At 39.3% G+C, this 23102-nt stretch overlaps 1 protein-coding gene across 3 annotated transcripts in view; it reads right to left on the bottom strand.

Annotated features, from left to right (window-relative positions):
- The window catches only part of LOC134360264 (casein kinase I), a 52190-nt gene extending 30096 nt beyond the window's left edge, over positions 1–22094 (bottom strand). For all 3 annotated transcript variants that reach the window (XM_063074412.1, XM_063074411.1, XM_063074410.1), the window contains exons 1-2: positions 21710–22094; positions 839–949 (exon numbers count right to left, since the gene is read on the bottom strand). In XM_063074412.1, the coding sequence (XP_062930482.1) occupies positions 839–949; positions 21710–21785 (187 nt within the window). In that variant the 5' untranslated portion in view covers positions 21786–22094. The remainder of the gene's footprint in view (positions 1–838; positions 950–21709) is intronic.
- Positions 22095–23102: the final 1008 nt, after the last annotated feature.

The following is a 23102-nucleotide window of genomic DNA, read 5'->3' as shown; positions in this document are numbered from 1 at the left end:
GGCGGATGCTTTCCTTGGATTCACTCACTGGATGGCAGCCCGCATGTCTCCTGAGACCATATGATCAGGACACACGGGGGTGCACGATAGTTCCTCCATATTCTGGTGGTCAAAGCAAGCATAGAAGGCATTGAGCTCATCTGGAAGCAAAGCTCTACCATCCCCTATGTCACAAGATTCAACTTTGTAGGAGGTTATGGCATTCAAACCCTGCCATAGATGTCCAGAATCCTTTGCTGATTCCAGTCTAGTCTGGAATCTCCACTTCACCCTCGAGTTGGCTTTCTGAAGATCATACCGGCACCTCTTGTAGCATTCTTGATCTCCAGACTTGACTTAAGGCAACCCTGTAACCATTTCTCTGCCTCCTGCGACCACCTCTTAGCTGTCTTGATCTTTGGAGCCTTGCTTTTTAGATTCTGTTCGCAGGCAAGTAGTAGGAGTATGCCCAAATGGTCAAATTTGCCAAAATACGGTCTTGGAAAGGAATATTAGAATACATTGTGATAGTAAATCTAACGTTCTTTCTCATTTGTTTGATCAAACTTAGTACCACAAAGTCCTAAACAATCTGGAGGCAAGGATCAAAATCCCATATGCAGTTAACTGAGTCACTGCAACAAAGCAGTTCTACTGTATAGGCAGACAAATGGTAAGGAAGTGAGTTGGAGATGAAAAAAGAAAAATGCAAAATAATCACTTTTCAGCAGGAAAGTTTATCATCAGTTTGGTACTTTACCTTGTACTGCCACCATTAAAACCACATAAGCAAATTTTAATACAACCACTTAACTGAATGTAGTCAAGATAGATGGAAAGGGCAAGAAAAAAAAATTACCTCCTCCTTGCATCATCTTGTAGATCTTGCTCTCAATGTGCAACTGTGGGTGTTTGGTTTTCACACATTCCAGCTTGATGGCTACCTCCTCTCCTGCAGCAATGTCGGTTCCTGTGAGAAACAAACAAAGCCTTAATACATCAGTGAAAGCTCAGCAAGGAACACCACATGAAGTCACAGTTACTGCTTTGAAGACAAAAGCATGTCCTTGATATACCAGTGTGAAGCAACTGGCTAATGCAACACACATGTCTTGAAGGGCTAGCCAACCAAAGAACTGAAACTATCACAGACTTGCAAAAAGTGCTGTGTCCAAATAGAATCAGAGGCATCAAAATTCATAGCTCCGATGTCAGCTGGCTACAGAGACATTGTTTGTCAGTGATCAACTTGGGCAGCCAATATGATCAACTACAGACAGTGGTTTGCTATGGTTTTCTGTTGAGGGACTGTAGTGCTTTCACTATTCAAATTCAGATTCTTTTATCTCATAAACATCGAAACATACAATGAAATGTGTTGTTTGAGTTGACGACGCAACTCAAGGATGTGCTGGGGCAGAAAGACCGCAAGTAACATGTCTACCATATTCACAGAACACAAACAACATCACTAGACAAAGCTTATCTTATCTCAAGTCAAATTAGAAGGCAAGAAGGCATTTTCTAAAAACAAAAACTACTTGTGAAACAATGAACTACAAAGAGGGGAACTACTTCAATTTTCTCAGAATGAGTAATACACCAATATTTCACATTTTAGTTGCTTAGCTATTCCTGAATAAGTTCAGAAAAATTCTACTCTTAGACTATGGGACATAGGCCATTTGGCCCATCGAGCCTGCTCTGCCATTTCATCACGGCTGATCCCAGATGTCATTCAACCCCATACACCTGCCCTCTCACCATATCCTTGACGTCCTGACCAATCAAGAATCTATCAACTTCCACTTTAAATATATCAATGGACCTGGCCTCTACCACAGTGTTTGGCAGAGAATTCCACAGATTCACTATTCTCTAGCTAAAAAAAAATTCCTTCTTACCTGTGTTCTAGAAGGTTGCCCACCATCTTCCCCCCCCCCACCCTGCCAAATTTGAGGCTGTGCCCTCTAGTTCTGGATATCCCCACCAGAGGAAACATCCTCTTCATATCTACCTCATCTAGTCCTTTCAACATTCAGTAGGTTTCAATGAGATCTCCACACATTGTTCTAAAGTTCCAGTGAGTACAGGCCCGAAGCTGCCAAACGCTCCTCATATGTTAACTGCTTCATTCCTGGATTCATCCTCGTGAATCTCCTCTGGACTTTCTCCAATGACATCCTTTCTGAGATAAGGGGATCAAAACTGTTGACAATACTCCAAGTTCAGCCTGACTAGTGTCTTATAAAGCTTCAGCATTATTTCCTTGAAATAAATGCCCACACTGCGTTTGCCTTCTTTACCACAGACTCAACCTGTGAATTAACCTCCTGAGAGTCTTGCACGAGGACTCCTAAGGCCCTTTGCATTTCTGATGTTTGAATTTTCTCCCCATTTAAATAAGAGTCTGCACTATTGATCCTTTTATTAAAATGCATGATCATACATTTCCCAATACTGTATTCTGACACTTTTTTGCCCATTTTTCCAATTTGTCTTGCTGCAATAGCATTGCCTCCTCAGCACTACCTATCCCTCTGCCTATCTTCATATCATCCGCAAACTTTGCCACAAAGCTATCAATTCCACTCTCTAAATCACTGACAAACAATGTAAAAAGTAGTGGTCTCAACACTGATCCGAGGAACACCACTAGTCACTGACAGCCAACCAGAAGAGGCCCCCTTTTATTCCCACTCACTGCCTCCGGCCTGTCAGCCATTCAACCATGCCAGTATATCTCCTATAACACCATAAGATTTTATCTTGTTAAACAGCATCATGTGAGGAACCTTATCAAATGCCTTCTGAAAATCTAAGTAAATGACATCCACTGCCTCTCCTTTCTCCACCCTGCTCATTACTTCCTCGAAGAACTTTAACAGATCGGTCAGGCAAAAGTTCCCTTCACAGAAACCATGCTGACTTTGACTTATTTTACCATTAGTCTCTAAGTATCCCAAAACCTCATTCTTAATAATGAACTCCAACACTTTCCCAACCACTGAGGTTAAGGTTAACTGGCCTATAATTTTCTCTCTCGTCTTCCTCTCCTCTTAAAGAGTGGAGTGACATTTGGAATTTTCCAGTCCTCCAGAACCATGCCAGAATCAAGTGATTCTGTCAAGATCGTGACGCATCTGTTATCTCTTCAGCAACCTCTTTCAGGACTCTGGGATGTAGTCCATCTGGTCCAGTGACTTATCCCCTTAAGACCTTTCAGCTTGCCTAGCACTTTTTCCTTTGTAACAGCAATGGCATTCACTCCTATTCCCTGACACAAACGGACCTCTGGCTAGTGTCTTCCACAGTAAAGACGAAGCAAAATACTTATCAAGTTCATCTGCCATTTCTTTGTTCCCCATTACTAACTCACCAGCATTGTTTTCCAGTAGTCCAATATCAACTCTCACCTCGCTCTGACTCTTTAGTTGCCTTTTGTTGAATTTTAAAAGCTTCCCAATCACTCAACTTCCCACTCACTTTTGCTACCTTATATGCCTTTTCCTAGGCTTTCATGCAGTCTTAACTTCCCTTGTCAGCCACAGTTGCCTATCCCTGCCATTTGAGAAGTGCTTCTTCTGTGGCTTGTGAACTAATCCCAGAAACCTCAGCCACCTCTGTTCTGCCGTCATCCCTACCAGTATCTCCCTCCAATTCAGCTGGGCAAGCTCCTCTCTCATTCCTCTATAATTCCCGTTATTCCAGTGTGATACTGATACATGTGACTAATGCTTCTCCCTCTCAATTTGTAGTATAAATTCAATGTTATGATCACTGCCTCCTAAAAGTTCCTTTACGTTGAGCTAATCAAATCTGGCTTATTACACAACACCCAATCTCAGACAGCTTTTCCCCGAGTAGGTTCAAGCACAAGCTGCTCTAAAAAGCCATCTCATAGTCATTCAACAAATGCTCTCTATTGTGATCCGCCACCAACCTGATATTCCCCAGTCACCTTGCATACTGAAGACCCTGACTACAATTGTAACATTATCCTTTTTACATGTCCTTTCTGGTTCCCTTTGCAATCTCAGCCCCTATCTTAGCTACTATTTGGAGGCTTATATATGATTCTCATAATGGTTTTTTCTTTACTGTTGCCTCTTTTGAATGGTCTTCCATGATGTGAGCTTTGGAAGATCGTTCATCACTGGGTTAGAAATGCCTGAGTTATGGACAAGCCTACATCTGAATGAGCTTCCATAATATTTTGTGCAGACCCCAGTAAATTCAGATTAGCAACATTTCCTCCACAACATCCATCAGCACATGTGCACCATATGTTTGTGTGCTTGGCCCTCTGCTCTACTTGCTTTGTACTTATGACTGTGAGACTAAGCACAGTTCCAGTGCTGTATTCAAGTTTGCTGATAGCGCTATTGTCATAGGCCAAATCAAAGGTGGTGATTAATCAGCATATAGGAGGGAGATTGAAAATTTGGCTGAATGGTGTTATAACAACAATCTCTCACTCAATAAAGGCAAGACTTCAGAAGGAAACCAGAGGTCATGAGCCAGTAATCACTGATGGATCAGGGGTGGAAAGGGTTAGCAACTTTAAATTCCTAAGAGTTATTACTTCAGAGGACCTGCTTTGGGCCCCACACGCAAGTCCACTACAAAGAAAGCACAGAGGTGTCTCTAATTCCTTGGGGTTTTGCGGAGATTTGACAAAGACATCTAAAACTTTGACGAATTTCTACAGATGTTTAGCAAAGAGTATACTAACTGGCTGCATCTGAGCCTGGAATGGAAACACCAAAGCCCTTGAATGGAAAATTGTACAAAGCGTAGTGGATACAGTCCAGCCCATCAAGGGTAAAGAACTCCCAATCACTGAGCACATCTATTTGAAAAGCTGTCACACGAAAGCAGCATCCATCATCAGGGACCCCCACTACCCAGGACATGCTCTCTTCTCGCTGTTGTCATCAAGAAAAAGGTACAGGAGCCTCGGGATTCACACCACCAGGTTGAGGAACAGTTACTACCCCTTGACCATCAGGGATAACTTTACTCAAATTCACTTACTCCAACATTGAAATGATCCCAAGACCAATGGACACAGTTTAAAGGACTGTTTATCTCATGTTCTAGAAATTTATTGCTTATTTATTTATATAGTTATTTCTTTTTGCACTTGCATAGTTTGTTGTCTTCTGCACTGTAGCTGAATGCCTTAGCTGGGTGGTCTTTCATTAATTCTGTTAAGAGTTCGATATTAGTTATTATTCTATAGATTTGATGAGCATGTCAATAAGAAAATTAACCTTAGGGTTGTATGGGTGACATATATGTACTTGGATAATAAAATTTACTTTGAACTTTAAATTCTTGTGTACGGCAGAACAAGTGCTATCCCTCTCCCCACCACACTTTTCAGCAATTATTTTTCTTATCAGTCTCACTTGTTTTTGATATAACTCATTACAATACTGTGGAGGCATGATTACCATATCAAATGACGTTCCTGAGTTTTCCAACACAAGTGAAAATTGACTTATAGATTTCTGTGATGATGGAGGCGGAATGAAGATGGCGTTAAACGGCGACTCCTTTACCTGCATCTTTGGAAACAGCTCTATTTCCATCTTTAATATCTTTATTTTTCCCTTTTCAGGGCTCTTTTGAAGGCCCTGACCTCGAGTTACATGCAGACTTCGGTTCTTTGCCGGAATGGGACCCGTTCCAGTTTCAGGACTGGCCGTTGTTCAGCACACTAAGGGTTTGGCCTGACAGTCTGGCTTGTATTTGGAAGCCAAAGATCTCAGGGCTCTGGAGATGGGTGGATCGAGGGTTGGTGTCACGCCAGAAGACCCGTGTGTCATCGGGGGAGTCGGAAAATCTACTGCTGTGGGCCCGAAGACCCAAGATCTTTGCAATCTTCAGACACAGAGCTTGAAAAAAGCGAAGCAACATACTTTTAACATTGTAAACCAGCGAGTTGTTGTTATGTCTCCCTGCTTGCTGGGAAAATGAAGACATTTCCCTCTCTCTTATTAAGGAGAGAGAGAACCTGTGGTATGTCGAATGCCAGATGAAACGTGAAGTCTTTGGGGCAACTGCAAGTCTGTGTATTTGCTATTGCCTTGCTTACACTTGAGCACTTGGTGGCAGTGCTGATGCTCGCTTTTTTTGCCAGTGGGGGGGGGGGAGAGAGTGGGGGATTGCTGCTTGCTGCCGCTTACATGAGGGAGGGGGGAGTTGGGGGGGGACTGTGGGGTTCTCACGTTTAACTGTCATTCATTCTTCGGGGCACTTCTGTTTTCGTAGAGGTTTGCGAAGAAAAAGCATTTCACGATGTATATTGTATACGTTTCTCTGACATTAAATTGGACCTTTGAATCCTTGAAAATAGACCCTATCCATTACCTGGGGATGGTCTATAAATGTTCAACAAAAGCATAAATTATTCCTGTGGACAATCCCCAGAAGTATCTCCAATCTAATCATCATTTGTTTCTACTAATTAACAGGCTTGACAATTCAAGTGGCAAGAGCTCCATTCCAATTTCTTCAATGATATTGCAAACCTTGTAAGCTACAGTACACAATGTTAATTAGTGACATTTTCACAAACTCTCAAGCACTTTATTTGAGCTTCAAGAGCTTGACTACGAAGTTACTTACCATCAAAATCCCCAAAGGTGCTACTGATCAGAAGTTCTACAAACGGCTCAACTCCCTGCTCCATATTTATAACTCTGAAGTCAATATTGAGATGGGAATAATGACCATGTCTGAGCAGTGCAATTGAAACTATACTCAAAGCTCAACTGCTCACTGTTTCACCCATTAGACAATTTCAATTTTGCTGCAGCCACCATTTCCAAAGTCAACTGCTGGTATTCAACTGTTTCCAGTTATGCAAAGGTGGAAGCAGATGCAAGCTTGGGGGTGCCAAATGACAAGTAGCAGTATCATAGAAGTCCACGTAATCCAAAAGTAAGCTTAATTTCAAACTATACTGGAACACATCTTTCCCCATCCCCCCAAAAGTCTGTAATTTACTAATTATTTAAAGTAAATTATTTAATCCTCCACCCTGTCTCCAATATCAAAGCCGTTTGCAAATCAAGGTGTAAAACACCCAACTTTGTCTGCTGCCAGAGACCACATGGGTGTGTTCCAGTAAAGGCATAGCAGTGGGAGAAAAGGGGAAATGGGTAGGGTCTCAGTAGTACACAGCCTGAGGATATGCTGTTCCCAAAGCTTCATTACGCTTGGCTGGAGGGTCAGGTAGCTACTCCAACTACACATTGCCACATTACATATCTCCTGCAGGTTCACCACACCAACTCACCAAACAAAAATGTGACCATCTCTAATTTTAGGTCTTAGGTCAAAATTCTAATTTTGTGATGGTAATCAGAGGTGAATGGAAAACTGTGCAGATGGGTGCAACTAGGGGCCAATCTTCTGAGACTAGAAGAGCTTAACTTGTTACCTAAATGTCAGGGGTACTTTGGTTTCTTAATAAATAAATTCCTTCTATGGGATTTATGTCATAAATATCTTTATTAAATAAAAAAAATTAGAAAAAATCATATTCATATGCTCCATTGAACATACAATATTTTATGAAAATCTAAAATAAAACTGTAAACAGCTTAAGTGGAGTTAGCAGAAAAGGATATTGTGTTTGTTTAAATAAGCAACACCAAACATGACTGACATTCATGATGTGACCTTTATAAGAATTATTTAAATATAACAGGTTGAATCTTTATATATGTATACACACACACACACTCACTCACACACAGTGCCTATAAAAAGTATTCACCTCCTTGGAAGCTTTTATGTCTTATTGTTTTACAATACTGAATCACAGCGGATTTAATTTGCTTATTTTGACATTGATAAACAGAAAGACTCTTTCACGTCGAAGTGAAAACATCTACAAAATTATCTAAATTAGTTACAAATATAAAACACAAAATAATTGATTGCACAGAATTCCCCACTTCAAGTCAATATTTAGTAGATGCACCTTTGGCAGCACTTACAGCCTTGAGTTTGGGTGGCTAGGTCTCTTTCAGCTTTGCACATCTAGACACTACAATTTTTCCTCATTCTTCTTCACAAAATTGAAGTCCTGTCAGCCCTTTTCAAGTCCAGCCACAAATTCTCAATTGGACTGAGGTCTGAACTCTGAATTGCCACGCCTAGATATTAACTTTGATGTTTTTAACCCATTCTGGTATAGCTTTAGTTTTATGCTTGGGGTCATTGTCTTGCTGGAAAAACAAATCTTCTCCCAAGTAACATACATCAAAGTTGCTGGTGAACGCAGCAGGCCAAGCAGCATCTATAGGAAGAGGTGCAGTCGACGTTTCAGGCCGAGACCCTTCGTCAGGACTAACTGAAGGAAGAGTGAATAAGGGATTCTTCTCCCAAGTTGCAGTTTTCTTTCAGACTGTACCAGGTTTTCCTCCAGGATTTTCTTGTATTTTGCTGTATTCATTTCACCCTCTGCCTTCACAAGCCTTCCAGGGCCTGCTGCAGGTAAAGCATCCACACAGCATGATGCAGCCACCACCATGTTTAACAGTAGAAATGGTGTGGTTTTGGTGATGTGTTGTTTGGCTTATGCCAAACACAGCATTTAGTCTGATGGCCAAAAAGCTTAAATTTGCTTTCATCAGACCATCTTCCAGCTAACTTCAGAGTCTCCCACATGCCTTCCGGCAAACTTTAGCCGAAATCTTTTGCCAACTATCTCTTTGCCACTATCCCATAAAGTTGCGACTGGTGAAACCACCGGGCAACAGTTGTTGTATGCGCAGTCTCTCCCATCTCAGCCACTGAAGCTTCTAACTCCAGAGTTGTCATAGGTTTCTTGATGCCCTCCCTCACTAATCCCCTTCTTGCAGTTACTCAGTTCAGCCAGCTCTAGGCAGATTCACAGCTGTGCCATATTCATTCCATTTTGTACTCTAAGGGATATTCAGTAACTTGGAAATTTTCTTGTATGCATCTCCCGACCTGTGTTTTTCAATAACCTTTTTGTGGAGTTGTTTGGAGTGTTCTTTTGTCTTCATGATATAGTTTTTGCCGAGACACTGACTCACCAGCAGTTGGGCCTTTCAGATACAGGTGTATTTTTACTACAATCAATTGAAACACCTTGACAGCACACAGGTCTCCAAAAGCAGATCTTCATTTAACTAATCACATGACTTCTAAAACCATTTGGCTGCACCAATGATGATTCAGTGTGTCATAGTAAAGGGGGTGGTGGTGAATACAATCAATCAATTATTTTGTGATGAATACATACAATCATTTTGTATTTTTATATATTTGTAATTAATTCAGATCACTTTGTAAAGATCTGTTTTCGCTTTGACTCGAAAGAGTCTTTTTCTGTTGTTCAGTGTCAAAAAAGCCAAATTATATCCACTGTAATTCAATGTTGTAAAACATTTAAATATGAACACTTCCAAAGGGAGGGGTGGGTGAATGCTTTTTATAGGGTGGGTGTAGGTGTGCGCGCACACTTGTGTGCGTGTATACACACATATTTAAACACACAAACACACGCATGCAGGTATGCACGTGCAGAAAGAGCTATAAACACAAGTACAAATATACACATACATATACACACACATTTACGTGATTAAACAACACAAACAGAGAGTTTGAACATAGAACATTTAGAAATGGAATAGAACTGCTCTGTAACTAATAGCAGATGTAATGTGTTACATTATATTCACATGAACTGCTGAGAACTCATAAATTGCATTAATGAGCAACTTTCCAGAGCACTGCAGACTCCAGAGAGCATTTAGAGTCCGTAACATTTAGAACAAATAATGGCAAACCACAAAGAATTCAAACAAAAGGAACCAATTTTTTTTTATCATCATCACATAATTCCGCATTTAAACAATTATATAGGGAGTCTCCGAATTATGCAATGGCTCCATTCCCCTCAAGTGCTTATAGACTGCATTTTCCTAACTGGAAACAAATTTCTCCCAAAACTGTAATAAGAGATCTTTAACTTTAACCGTTCTTGGGGACTGATTTGCAAAGGGTAGAGGCGGGTCAGCACAAAAAACCGTTGTTATTTGTCCAAATGCAGTCCAGGTGGAATGAGCAACACACATCAAAGTTGCTGGTGAACGCAGCAGGCCAAACAGCATCTGTAGGAAGAGGTGCAGTCAACGTTTCAGGCCGAGACCCTTCGTCAGGACTAACTGAAGGAAGAGTGAGTAAGGGATTTGAAAGTTGGAGGGGGAGGGGGAGATGCAAAATGATAGGAGAAGACAGGAGGGGGAGGGATAGAGCCAAGAGCTGGACAGGTGATAGGCAAAAGGGGATACGAGAGGATCATGGGACAGGAGGTCCGGGAAGAAAGACGGGGGGGTGACCCAGAGGATGGGCAAAAGGTATATCCAGAGGGACAGTGGGAGAAAAAGGAGAGTGAGAGAAAGAATGTGTGCATAAAGATAGGTAACAGATGGGGTACAAGGGGGAGGTGGGGCCTAGCCGAAGTTAGAGAAGTCGATGTTCATGCCATCAGGTTGGAGGCTACCCAGACGGAATACAAGGTGTTGTTCCTCCAACCTGAGTGTGGCTTCATCTCCACAGTAGAGGAGGCCGTGGATAGACATGTCAGAATGGGAATGGGATGTGGAATTAAAATGTGTGGCCACTGGGAGATCCTGCTTTCTCTGGCGGACAGAGCGTAGATGTTCAGCAAAGCGGTCTCCCAGTCTGCGTCGGGTCTCGCCAATATATAAAAGGCCACATCGGGAGCACCGGACGCAGTATATCACCCCAGTCGACTCACAGGTGAAGTGTTGCCTCACCTGGAAGGACTGTTTGGGGCCCTGAATGGTGGTAAGGGAGGAAGTGTAAGGGCATGTGTAGCACTTGTTCCGCTTACACGGATAAGTGCCAGGAGGGAGATCAGTGGGGAGGGATGGGGGGGACGAATGGACAAAGGAGTTGTGTAGGGAGCGATCCCTGCAGAATGCGGGGGGGGGGGGGAGGGAAAGATGTGCTTAGTGGTGGGATCCCGTTGGAGGTGGTGGAAGTTACGGAGAATAATATGTTGGACCCGGAGGCTGGTGGGGTGGTAGGTGAGGACCAGGGGAACCCTATTCCTAGTGGGTTGGCGGGAGGATGGAGTGAGAGCAGATGTACGTGAAATGGGGGAGATTCGTTTAAGAGCAGAGTTGATAGTGGAGGAAGGGAAGCCCCTTTCTTTAAAAAAGGAAGACATCTCCCTCGTCCTAGAATGAAAAGCCTCATCCTGAGAGCAGATGCGGCGGAGACGGAGGAATTGCGAGAAGGGGATGGCGTTTTTGCAAGAGACAGGGTGAGAAGAGGAATAGTCCAGATAGCTGTGAGAGTCAGTAGGCTTATAGTAGACATCAGTGGATAAGCTGTCTCCAGAGACAGAAAGATCTGGAAAGGGGAGGGAGGTGTCAGAAATGGACCAGGTAAACTTGAGGGCAGGGTGAAAGTTGGAGGCAAAGTTAATAAAGTCAACGAGTTCTGCATGCATGCAGGAAGCAGCGCCAATGCAGTCGTCGATGTAGCGAAGGAAAAGTGGGGGGCAGATACCAGAAAAGGCACGGAACATAGATTGTTCCACAAACCCAACAAAAAGGCAGGCATAGCTAGGACCCATACGGGTGCCCATAGCTACACCTTTAGTTTGGAGGAAGTGGGAGGAGCCAAAGGAGAAATTATTAAGAGTAAGGACTAATTCCGCTAGACGGAGCAGAGTGGTGGTAGAAGGGAACTGATTAGGTCTGGAATCCAAAAAGAAGCGTAGAGCTTTGAGACCTTCCTGATGGGGGATGGAAGTATATAAGGACTGGACATCCATGGTGAAAATAAAGCGGTGGGGGCCAGGGAACTTAAAATCATCGAAAAGTTTAAGAGCGTGAGAAGTGTCACGAACATAGGTCGGAAGGGATTGAACAAGGGGTGATAAAACAGTGTCGAGGTATGCAGAAATGAGTTCGGTGGGGCAGGAGCAAGTTGAGACAATAGGTCGGCCAGGACAGGCAGGTTTGTGGATCTTGGGTAGGAGGTAGAAACAGGAAGTGCGGGGTGTGGTCCAGGTGGAATGAGGAGGGTGAAGGAAGGGGAAGGAGGAAGGGGGAATGGGGGAAACTGATCTACTAACTGTTGAGAAAACTATGAGCACCTCAATAAAAGAGATTTCCTGGGGATCATAATGTTTTATCTCACCTAGAGGAAAGTTTGGGGAAGACACTGGCTTTTATATGTCCCGGTGAAGTGATTCAAGGACTAAATTCGTGAACAGGGTCTGGGGTTATTTGCATAAAGCTGAGTTTTCTAAAATCCAATCTCCCATAAACCAGTAGAACACAGTAGAACATACAGATCTTTTATCTTACCTCGTCAAAGTTACCAAATCATTTGCAATTAAGTATTTGTAAATAAATAGTCTTACTACTTTACTTGATTCCAGTTAATTGGGCCATCGGTTAATCAGGGCAGCCGCTTAATTGAGACAACTCTTAAAGAACAAAAAACCAATTGAGAAATTGCCAAGATTCCCTTCGTTTACTTGGGACACTGCCGCTTAATTGGGGCAAGCGACCAGCATTAATCGTGCATACGTGTGCGGTCATTAAGCAAACAGTTGTGTTTGTCTTCAAAAGAAAGTGATTTTTGTCACACAGTTTGTAAAAAAAATATGTAGGAGACGACTCCAAACTATTCTGCTCAATACACTTTCAAGCATTCAGGCCTAGAGATGCTAGAAACGATTAGGAGTGAAAATGTAAAGATTTCGCTACTTGACAAGTTAGGCACTACAAAGAATCTATTGACAATCATCTTCAATGTTACAATGAAACAGAAGATTTGGAGGATGCAATCATTGATCGTGCTGTAATAAAGGCATTCAATTAACTGCACTAGGTGCCGGTGATGATTTTGTTAGTTTACACTGGATGAATTCCTCCATAGATAACTATTAGGAATTAACAGAGTTTTCTGGTGTTCCAATTTGATTGGTATCTCAGTTTGTTACTCAGTTCATCTTTTTTATACCTTTTTAACTATTTCCATGAAACTTCAGCTAATTGGGGCAGCTGATTAATTAGGCAAAAATTGATTATTCCTGATGTGCCCCAATTAACCCAAATTCACTGTAATTCAACATTTTGCACACCTTTCCTAAATTATGCACCAGAAAGCATTTCTAAAGGTAATGAACAATTTAACTATAATTTTGTATTAAAACTATGGCTTGTTAAACCCAATCCAATGTTTCTAATGTGCTCCATAACTAGTCATTGCGTTATAAAACCTCATGTTTCTTGAGAAATAACTACGCACTTTTATGGATTTCATGACCTAGTCTCCAGTTAGCCTGTAATTATCAAAAAATTATTCTTGGAATTAATTCTATGCTGAATGTAATTCGGTGCAAATGATAAGGCAGACAAAAGTCAAGAGGATCATCAAAAGGTTTAAGTTGCTTCAATATCTTCAGGCCCTCTGTGACTTACTTTATCAAAACACAACTTATCTTATAGACTAGAATATTCAAACAGATACACTGGAAACATCCAAACAGAAATCATACAGGAAATATGGCTCAATAATGACTAATTAGCCTGTAGAGTAAAAAGACACTTGAAAACTGCTGATGGTAACAAAATTAACACCAGTACAGCAGCCTTACAAATTGGGATGAAAACTGGAAGCAATGTATGAGAAGATAAAAACAGGAAGAAAGATTGTATTTGCTGCTCAAGAAAAAAAGAGCAGAACGTCTGGGGATAAATAAAAGGAAATAATACTCAATATGCATAACTGAGCTGGAATACCAGATGCAATTTTAGGCAAAAATTGCGAAGGAACAGCAAATGGGCAGCAATAATTCTCTAGGATTATTTTATTTCCATTTGGGCTAATGTATTGGCAGTTGAACTAAAGGGCTTCATAATGACAAAGAATTAGTTTCAATGAGATTTTTCTGGTCAACAAGGCAGTAATGAGAAGGTACTATACTGAAGAATTAAAAAGAGAAAGATAGAAATCAAAGTGGTTACAAAGAAGTAGAATTCTCCCAAAAAAATCATGGCTCAGAAACTTCCATTGAAAGGAGATTCCTGAAAAAGGCACAGGAAGTGAGAATGCAAGAAAACATGATGGGCAGAATTATCTGTTCCACTGCCAAGATACTTCAAGGGTCTGGTTGACATCAATTTGTCCGGATAACAAATTGTTAATTAGGCCCAAGCATAAATAACAGGTTATTTTGGATACATTAATGATAACAAAATGCCACATCCTCATACGTGACTTCTCTCTTGTGGTGTTGCAATTCTGTCCTCTGTCTGGACTCATTACAGCTAAAATAAAGTACCATCAGACATAAGATTAAATGACATTGCACCAAAAAAACTTTTGTAGCCTCCATAAAACCAATTTTAAATTATATGGGACTCATGGACAAAACGTACTTCCTAAATTAATATCAAACTATACATAAATGAACGAACCAAATGGTACATGACATGGTTTAGCATTATTCTATTTAGAAATACTTCATATGTTTACTTTTTAACATTTACTACTAATCAAAACTTTAGTTTAGCAATACTATTTCAATGCTAAGGCAAGAAAAATTAGGCTGAGGCATTGAAATACAGTGGCTTCCAATTAATTGGGCCATTGGTTAATTGAGGAGCTGCTTACTTGAGACAACTCTTAAAGAACAAAAACTAATCAAGAAAATAGCCAGGATGCCCTTTGTTAACTGGGACACTATGTCACTTAATTGGGACAGATGACTTGCCAAAAAGTTTCTAACTAGCGTCAGTCACGCACATTTGTGTAGCAGTTACACTGTGCTCAGAGTGAAGTTTTTAAATAGTGTCAGTTGTGTGTGTTTGTCACTGATAGTTGGCAAGTAAGAAGCACCAAGACAATTCAAAGTGTTTTGCTCACTGCGGTTTCAAACATTCAAGCTTGGTGATGCCAGAAACTGCTGGAAGTGAAAACGAAATTATTTCACTACTTCAACAAGTTAGGTACTATGAAGAATTAAAGTATTTCTCAACAATCATCTTGAATATCACAATGAAAATGAAGATTTGGAGGATACAATTGTCAAAACTATTACATGAAGGCATTCCATTATCTGCACCAGCTGTCTGCGATGAATTTGTTCATTTAGTCAATCTAAAGAACATGGTAGCATACACTGGATAAATTCGCCTGCTGATAATTATTAGGAACTAATCTACAGTTTTATAGTACTGTTGCAGCTATGGTAGTGTTCTAATTTGTTCTGTATTTCATTTAAATACATAATTTGTTACTCAGTTAAATGGTAGTTTATCTTTTTTTAAAATAATTTTCATTGAAGTAGTTAAAAATCAGCTAATTGGGGCAGCCGCTTAATTAGGCCAAAATGTACCGGTCCCAATGAACAAAATCCACTGTATTGTCTGATGTAGTGAACTACTTTAGCCCTTTAAGAGTAAAACTCTTAGAATTTCAAATAAAAATAATGATTCTGTGAAGACTGCAGGGCAGATTAAAAAATGTACTATTGTACAGAGAAGAGGTGGAGGCTGCAAGCCCAAGGGTAATGCAGTGGAAAATGAGGATCCATTAAGTATGTCGCATTGATTTTGTAAATCATGGCTTTAAAAGAAAACATTATGGAATTGTGGGCCCTTAACCTCTGAAAGCAGATGGACAGGTCCGGTTACATCTACAATTGGAAAAGATGTGGCATAATGCCATTGATTACTCAAAATAAATTACAAGCAGGGTGAGTTGTAATATAAAACTGAATATGAATGACATCAGCATATCTATATATCCATATGCTAAGTAACGAGAGCAAATGCTGAAATTTGCACACAGTGAGCTACCTTTACAAGAGGATAAATGTTTGACAAGAGGAACCAAATTTGTCAATTTTAATTGCTTCAATTGCTGGTGGAGCTCGAGTTATTTGGTGTCCTGGAAGGTTTATGAAGATATATTACTTTGTAAAAGTCACCAGTACTCTGAAACAAATGAAGTGATCAAAGTGCTGTCTATAATGGAGAGACCAAAAGACAAAAATGGTAAAGACAAATCTGTTGCTTGCCCTCATCTGCCTCACATCAGCCATATTAAAGTCATAGGGAAAAATCACATCTTCCCTTCTTTCTGACATTATTCAGCAAATATCTGTGCCAGATTATACAAATTCACAGAATCATGCATTGCCAAACACCTAAATGAAGTGTCTCATCTCTAGTTAGGCCTAATTTCACCAAAAAGTCCAGAATTATATTTACCTGTAAGTATTTTGGAGATAACAATCACTATAGCACAAAAATGCTGATTACCACACATTATTTTCAGTAACACATGCCAAGAATTTCTGCTTTCACACTTGTTCTATTGTCCACTTATTTAATCAAATTGGAAAAAAAACACTGGCTGCCAAGTGAAGGTTTTCAAATTACACTCAAACTCAGAAAATTACTGACAAAAATTAACAAAATAATTTTAAGTATTTCATAAATCAGCTTCTCTGTGCTTTATTAAAAGCATTGTGTGTACTTTAACTAGTAAAAATTCCTATTTCAAGTAGTAGATGAGAGAAATGCATGTCATAACTTCTCAAATTTTATCATTTTCAGGGAAAGAAAGGAAACCAGTCATTTTTCTTTCCTTAATAACAAAAGCAGTTATCTAGGGCCACTCACATATCAACCAACTAGCTAAGGATAGCAATATTGAACACCAGACAAAGTCACTATATTTGGTAGGAATGGCCCATGTGCCTATCCACTTCCCCTCCTCCCAATCATTGCAAGACATCTATTTGGTAATTAAACCATTTCCAAAAACAGACACTCCAATTGTTTCCTGAATTTTAACGCTGGTGCTAAAACAGAACTAATTTTAGTTTGTGTATCTCACAATTAATTCTAAAGCATATTAGTATTTAATTTTTGAGTAAACTCCACTCAACTACCTTACTGAAATACAACTAAATACAAACACATTCACATTATTCTTCCTCAATTGGTGCCCAAAGCAGTAATTTAAAGTTCATCATCAGTAAAGAGAATTAACATATTTCATTTCCTGTTCCCATAACGAAGTGTGTATTCGGCAAGAATACAGACATGAAACACATTCTCACTATCATTTCCTCTGCAAGGGAAAAACTAATCTAAAATTGTTAAAACTAACTTGCTATATCCCATAGGTGTACTGAAAGCGTATTATGAGAATAAATCATCCTATTCTTTAAAGCAATCAATTAAAAAACAATATGGAGAAAGTATTAAAACTCACTAAACTGGATTGTAGTCAATAAGCAATAGCTTAAAAGGAAATGCAGAATGTAAAGTTTGGCTCTACTGTTGTTTAAACCATGATTTTACCCAAGATTACAAAATGCTGGCATACACAAATCTGCCCATTCGAAATGTTAACTCCATTTCTCTTTGCACAGGTACTACCTGATGAGTATTTCCAGAAATTTCCATTTTTATTTCAGATTTACAGCACCTAGCATATCTTGTTGATGATTTATTTTACCGGGGATTCTAGACATTTTTTTTAATATACAAAATCAGCAGTAGTGGTTTTGGTTAGCACTCAGATGTCAAATTACAATCAGGAAGTTGCTTCAACATAATAATTCTGATCCCTTTGCAGCCTTAAAATCTCATATTTTATAGTTTATTTCTGAAGAGCATTGTGGTTACCTTTTAAACCACGTGTTAGTTTCTCAAATATTTGAAACTGCTGCCTTTAAGAAACAACTTTAATGCAAGATGCATCCTCTACTTTTCCAAAAAAAATCAGAGGTAAACAATGACACTTATCCCCTCAACTTTATTCCCAAGTTATAGTACAGCATTTATTTGAAATTGTTTTAATGTTGACCTCGTATTTGTTGTTTTGCCCACCTCTGTGACACATTCATAGAATTGTGTTCCTAATATTGAATCTCACTTTGGGTCCATGTCAAATGTCTTCAGCAAATAATTCCGCATAACTGTCCAAACGAGAAATTTAAGGGTGTCACATTAAAACACAACTCACTTGAGGGTAAACAACCACATCTGCCTAAAAGTAACCAAATGTAAACAGTTCACAGATTATCTTCATAGGGCATATAATCAAACAGACAAAAAAAAACTAGCCTTTTCTCCTAGAAGGAATCATTGCTTACACCAGATACCTATTTCTGACCTGAAGAATTAGAGAACTGGATGATCAGCAAATGGCAGGACCATGAAGGATTTTAAAGAAATGATATGAATTTTAGTTTTTGGATTCTAGTGAATTGAAATCCATAACCTCCAAAATTACAATTTCAGAGAAAATATCAATCTCAAAATGGAAATTCAAACACTGGTACAACTGCAAAATGAAAACTACCTCATTCAGTTTTGTACTACTGATGTTGCATCAAAGCAGACTGGTAAAGCTCCAAGTGACTGCAAGAAAATGTTGAGGATAATTACCAGAAACCAAAACCTTCCTAAATGAGGAAGCAAGACTCAAATTTATCCTGATTTCCAGATAAAACTAAGACTTGGGAAATCTCCCAACACCTAACACAAATCTGAACTTAGAGAAGTCACATAACACATAATTACAAACCACTAAACAAAAGTGGACAGATGTATTGAAACATCTTCATTCCCACGGCAGATCACAAACCTTGCAAAAGTCTAATTTGGAGGTTATTGGATTTCAGTTCAGCACTTAAAAATCAGTCAAGAAATTTTGGAACCATCAAGGTGGCCCTTTCCTGACCAGACTGAACCCTGCAGATGTTCATCAACCTCCATTTTCCAAGATGCTGCAACCAAATATGATGAAAGCTTTGCTTTTATTCTTTTGTGCTCTAGCTGCTTATTCCTTTTTTTGATGGACATAAAAGACACAGTTAATCTGAAGAACGCATAATATTTGTAAAAGGCAGGGAATGTCCAGCTGGTAGAGACTGATGGTATTAGAATACTCTGTGGCTTCAGCTAGGCTGGTATCAGTATTTAAATAAAACTTTCAGGATACTTCTGCTTTTGAGGTCAATTCACCAAATGCAACATCTTTTTGTTCTTGAAAACAATGGAAATAGAACAAATTACAATGATAATGGAATTCTCAATTATAAATCAAATAATAGAGAAATCAGGTTTTAATAAAAACTTTTCTGTCCAACACTGCTATATTCTTGTAAATCATCTGAAGCCATTTTGAATGTTTTATACAACAAATTACACAATACAGCTCCAGGACAAAGAAACAAAGGAATCAAGGCCTTGAGGGGGAGGGGAAATAGCAGGGAAAGCACAAGTCACAACAACAAAAAAACCCTGACAAACACACATTGAAAATTAATTCCTAAATCTGTACTTTAAAAAAAAAATACACTGGTTTTGATCAATTTCACCAAACAATTTTGAAAAAGACTTGAAATGAGTTTTTTTTCCTGCTATTTGAAGGGAGGGATAATATTTCCCTATTGCAGTGCAGTCTCTTTGCCAGCACCCAGCCTGCCACACAGAAATAGAGGAAAAGTTTCCAAGATTAGCTCTGTAAAGAAAATGGACAAGAATTGGCTAAACCCAATTTCCAGAGATGTCATAATTAGACCACAAATGACTAAACAAAAACCAGAATTAAATCCTTAACATTTTAAAAAGGTTATAAGGTATATCAAATATCCCTACTTACAACTGTAATAAAATGTTGGGGCCACCTTGATGGTTAAGAAACAAATGGCTTCTGCAACATAATTTAGTCTGTCCACTAAACACATTTTGACCTGAACCACGTGTGACTCATTTCCTGAAACAATGTACACCTTAACATTTCTACTGTTCATAAATGCAAACCAGTCAATACTTAGAAGCTTCCAATGATTAAGCCAAAAGTGATAGACAGTAAAATATCAAATGCAGTAACAATTTTGGTGTTTTCGAACTAGCCCTCCTTGATTTACATAGCAAATTTTAGGTGAAGCAATAGGTAAATCTGACAGCATTCAAAAATCACACGAACAAAAATACAAAGACATTCACAGTCTATTCAGAGATCTGAAAAGGTTCTGCATTTGAGGCTGTTCTTGAGGCAAGGCAAGTCAGTTGGATACATTCACACATCAGCACTAGTCATTGGGAATGGCATGTGGGAGGAGATACTTCTATCAACAAGTTTCTCCATTTTAGGATAACAATTTGAGATGTCCCTCCCCATTCAAAGTTTAATATAAATTCTGCCAATTATGAATTGCACTAAAACACTTCAAACTTAAGAGCTGACATCCATTATTGATTCCACACCAAGGAGATCCCAAACACATGCTTTAATTACAACTGAAGGCCCACTAAAGACAGGAGATTGTGCTGATGCTGGAAATCTTGAGCAACACACAAAATGTTGGAGGAACTCAGCAATTCCGGCGCATCTATGGAGAGGAATAAACAGTTGACAATCCGGATTCAGGAATGATGAAGGATCTTGTCCTAAAATGTTGGCTCTTTATTCCCCTCCATAGATGCTGCATAAGAGTTTCTTCAGCATTTTGTGTGTGAAGGTCTACTGGTTACAATTTAGTTTATGGCAGATACAGCTGATCAAATCAACACAAAAAGCTTGGTCGTTTATACTGTATGAAGTTACTATTTTAAACGAAATAAAAATACTATAAACTGTTACTATCTTCCACTTCTCTTGCTCTTACACACTCCTTTCTCTGTACTCTAGTCCAGTGCTATAACATGCTCACTCAGTGGTCATCCAGATCTTAGCAGGAATAAGCCATCCTTGCAACAAAAAATGTATTTGCTTCAATGCTTCCAGGCTTTACTGTTCAGTAACACTCAACCAATACCTGGGTTGGTCCATGTTTTATGCTGTGAAGGCAAGATTCTGTAAAAATTTATACATGACATTGGCAGCAATGCACTAGCATCAAGCAATTGGAGAAGTTTTCTGGCTCGTGCCCAGATAACGCCTATTACAGGCTCAGTATTTAAATGATACACCATTCATTAAGTGTTTTTGGATAAATAATATGCCTAGACCTGAAACAATATGTGATCATTATACCAATTACCAATGCAAAATAAAACAACCGATGTTCCTGGCTCACGGTGTTATGTTGTTGCTGCACCAGGAAACAAATTTTATTATTTACTGAGCTCCCATAATCCATTTCTTCTACACAAACAATTACTTTGAAACACTTCTTTAGAAAACAGCAAAGCCTTGATCGCGACTTCTGCAATTTGCGAAAGATTAGTTCCAACCCCATCCTCTCAAATTCACACAGCTTCTATCCCCAGCAGTGTTACTTCAGAGATCAGCTGAGCTTTTTTAAAAAAAAATAAAGCAGTTATTTTCGTTACACTCCCATAAGGAATTTGTTGTTCCAGCAACATCTATCTGATATTCTATTCTTTGACGGGTCGATTAGTGAAACAGGTTATCTGATGTGGACTCAATCAGTTCTTTTTATATGTGATCCCCGGCATTCAATCTTCCCAGATGCACATTTACTGATATGGAGATTGACTGTGGGAATGACAGTTCATCTTTCTAAATTGTTGCCATATACATTCCACTCTGGGCCAGTGACACATGTCGAGATATAATACACATTGTTTTTTAACTGGGTTATTATGAGCACTATTCTCTCTCTTGTCTTCCTTCCAATATTCCACTCAGTTCTTACCCAGGTAAATGTCTCCGAAGGACCCGCTGCCGATTTTCCTGCCGAGCCGGTACCTGTTTCCCACTCTCAGCTCCATGGTTGGGGTTTCTCCTGGTACCCAATGAATGTTTTTGATTTTAACCCGGTTACTGTGGGAAACTCTATTTCTCTCCCTGCCTTTCTCAAAGAACGATTTTCACCATCACTTTTCTCGCTCCTTTTCCAATACACCCCGACAATATCTGTACCAAACGACACGTTAGAAACTGCAGATTATGCTCCACCAACTTTTAATGTCATTCTGTCCACCTGCGCGCAGGATTGCATCGGATTCTAATCACTAGCTCTCCCTCTCCCTCTCAAGATCTACTTCGCCATTACTGTACTGAGACAACCGACTGACGTCATATCCGCCGTCTGACGCCACTGGGTAGGGCGAAGCGAACGGCGGTGACGTCACAGGTCCTGTGATTGTTACTTCGGAAGAGAAGCTGTTTACTGTGGGAACTGTTTGTGCAATATTCCCCATTGACTAACCTTAACAGATTACAGTTTCCTGGACGTGATTAAACCCCAGTATGACACAGACAACTGGCCTGTATGTTATCATGAACCGTTTGTCCTAGCAAAGCAGATGTATAGATTTCTCAGTATATTAGATGCGTTTTTGGCCCATTGTGCTAGTACAAGAACTGTAGATGCAGATTTTGTCAATTAAAATTTTATTCTCTCCTCAGCTGATCTCACACCTTGCCTTACCAATAAAGGAAGAAATATCATAAACCATACGAAAAAATTATCAGTATAAATATATTTAAAAGACTGACATATGAGCTAGCAATTCATTCCTACTTTATCAGAGACCCTAACCATAATTTCAGGTTCTGCAAGGGTGCTTTCTCGCCAAAGGTTAAGTTTTTTTTTCTTGTTTAGCTTCTATAGAGAAATCAAGCAAATTTAATAATATCTTACCATTCAATTCATCTTATTCATCTTTGAACGGTTGCCTTCTCAGCATTGGACTATACCTACCGATTATTAAAATCCTGCCTTCCATTTTCAAAGTTAATCATTCAGCTTTTATAGATATTAAATAGCACTGCCTTCAGTACTTCAGTTGGTCAGTTGACTCAATCTGCAAACTGGCTGTTCCATAATTTTCTTCTTCTGAAGTTTTATTAGTGTTATATCCATACTTTTGTTTGCATTCAAATTTCACCCTGCTCATAATTTTAACCATTTGTCCAAGTTCATTACATTTATATGGATTTTATTCGGTTTGGGATTTGATTTATTTGTAGCTTTTTTTTAGAAAAAAATAGATGATATTAGAACATTATTGTTTTCAAAAAACTTGTACAGATATTACGTTATTAGAGCTGAAAATTCCAGGGTCATTTATATTATTATTCCC

The sequence above is a fragment of the Mobula hypostoma genome, chromosome 22, assembly GCF_963921235.1.
Source record: "Mobula hypostoma chromosome 22, sMobHyp1.1, whole genome shotgun sequence".
NCBI lineage: Eukaryota > Metazoa > Chordata > Chondrichthyes > Myliobatiformes > Myliobatidae > Mobula > Mobula hypostoma.
The sequence above is the reverse complement of the archived record's forward strand: the minus strand, read 5'-3'. Positions and strand labels throughout refer to the sequence as shown.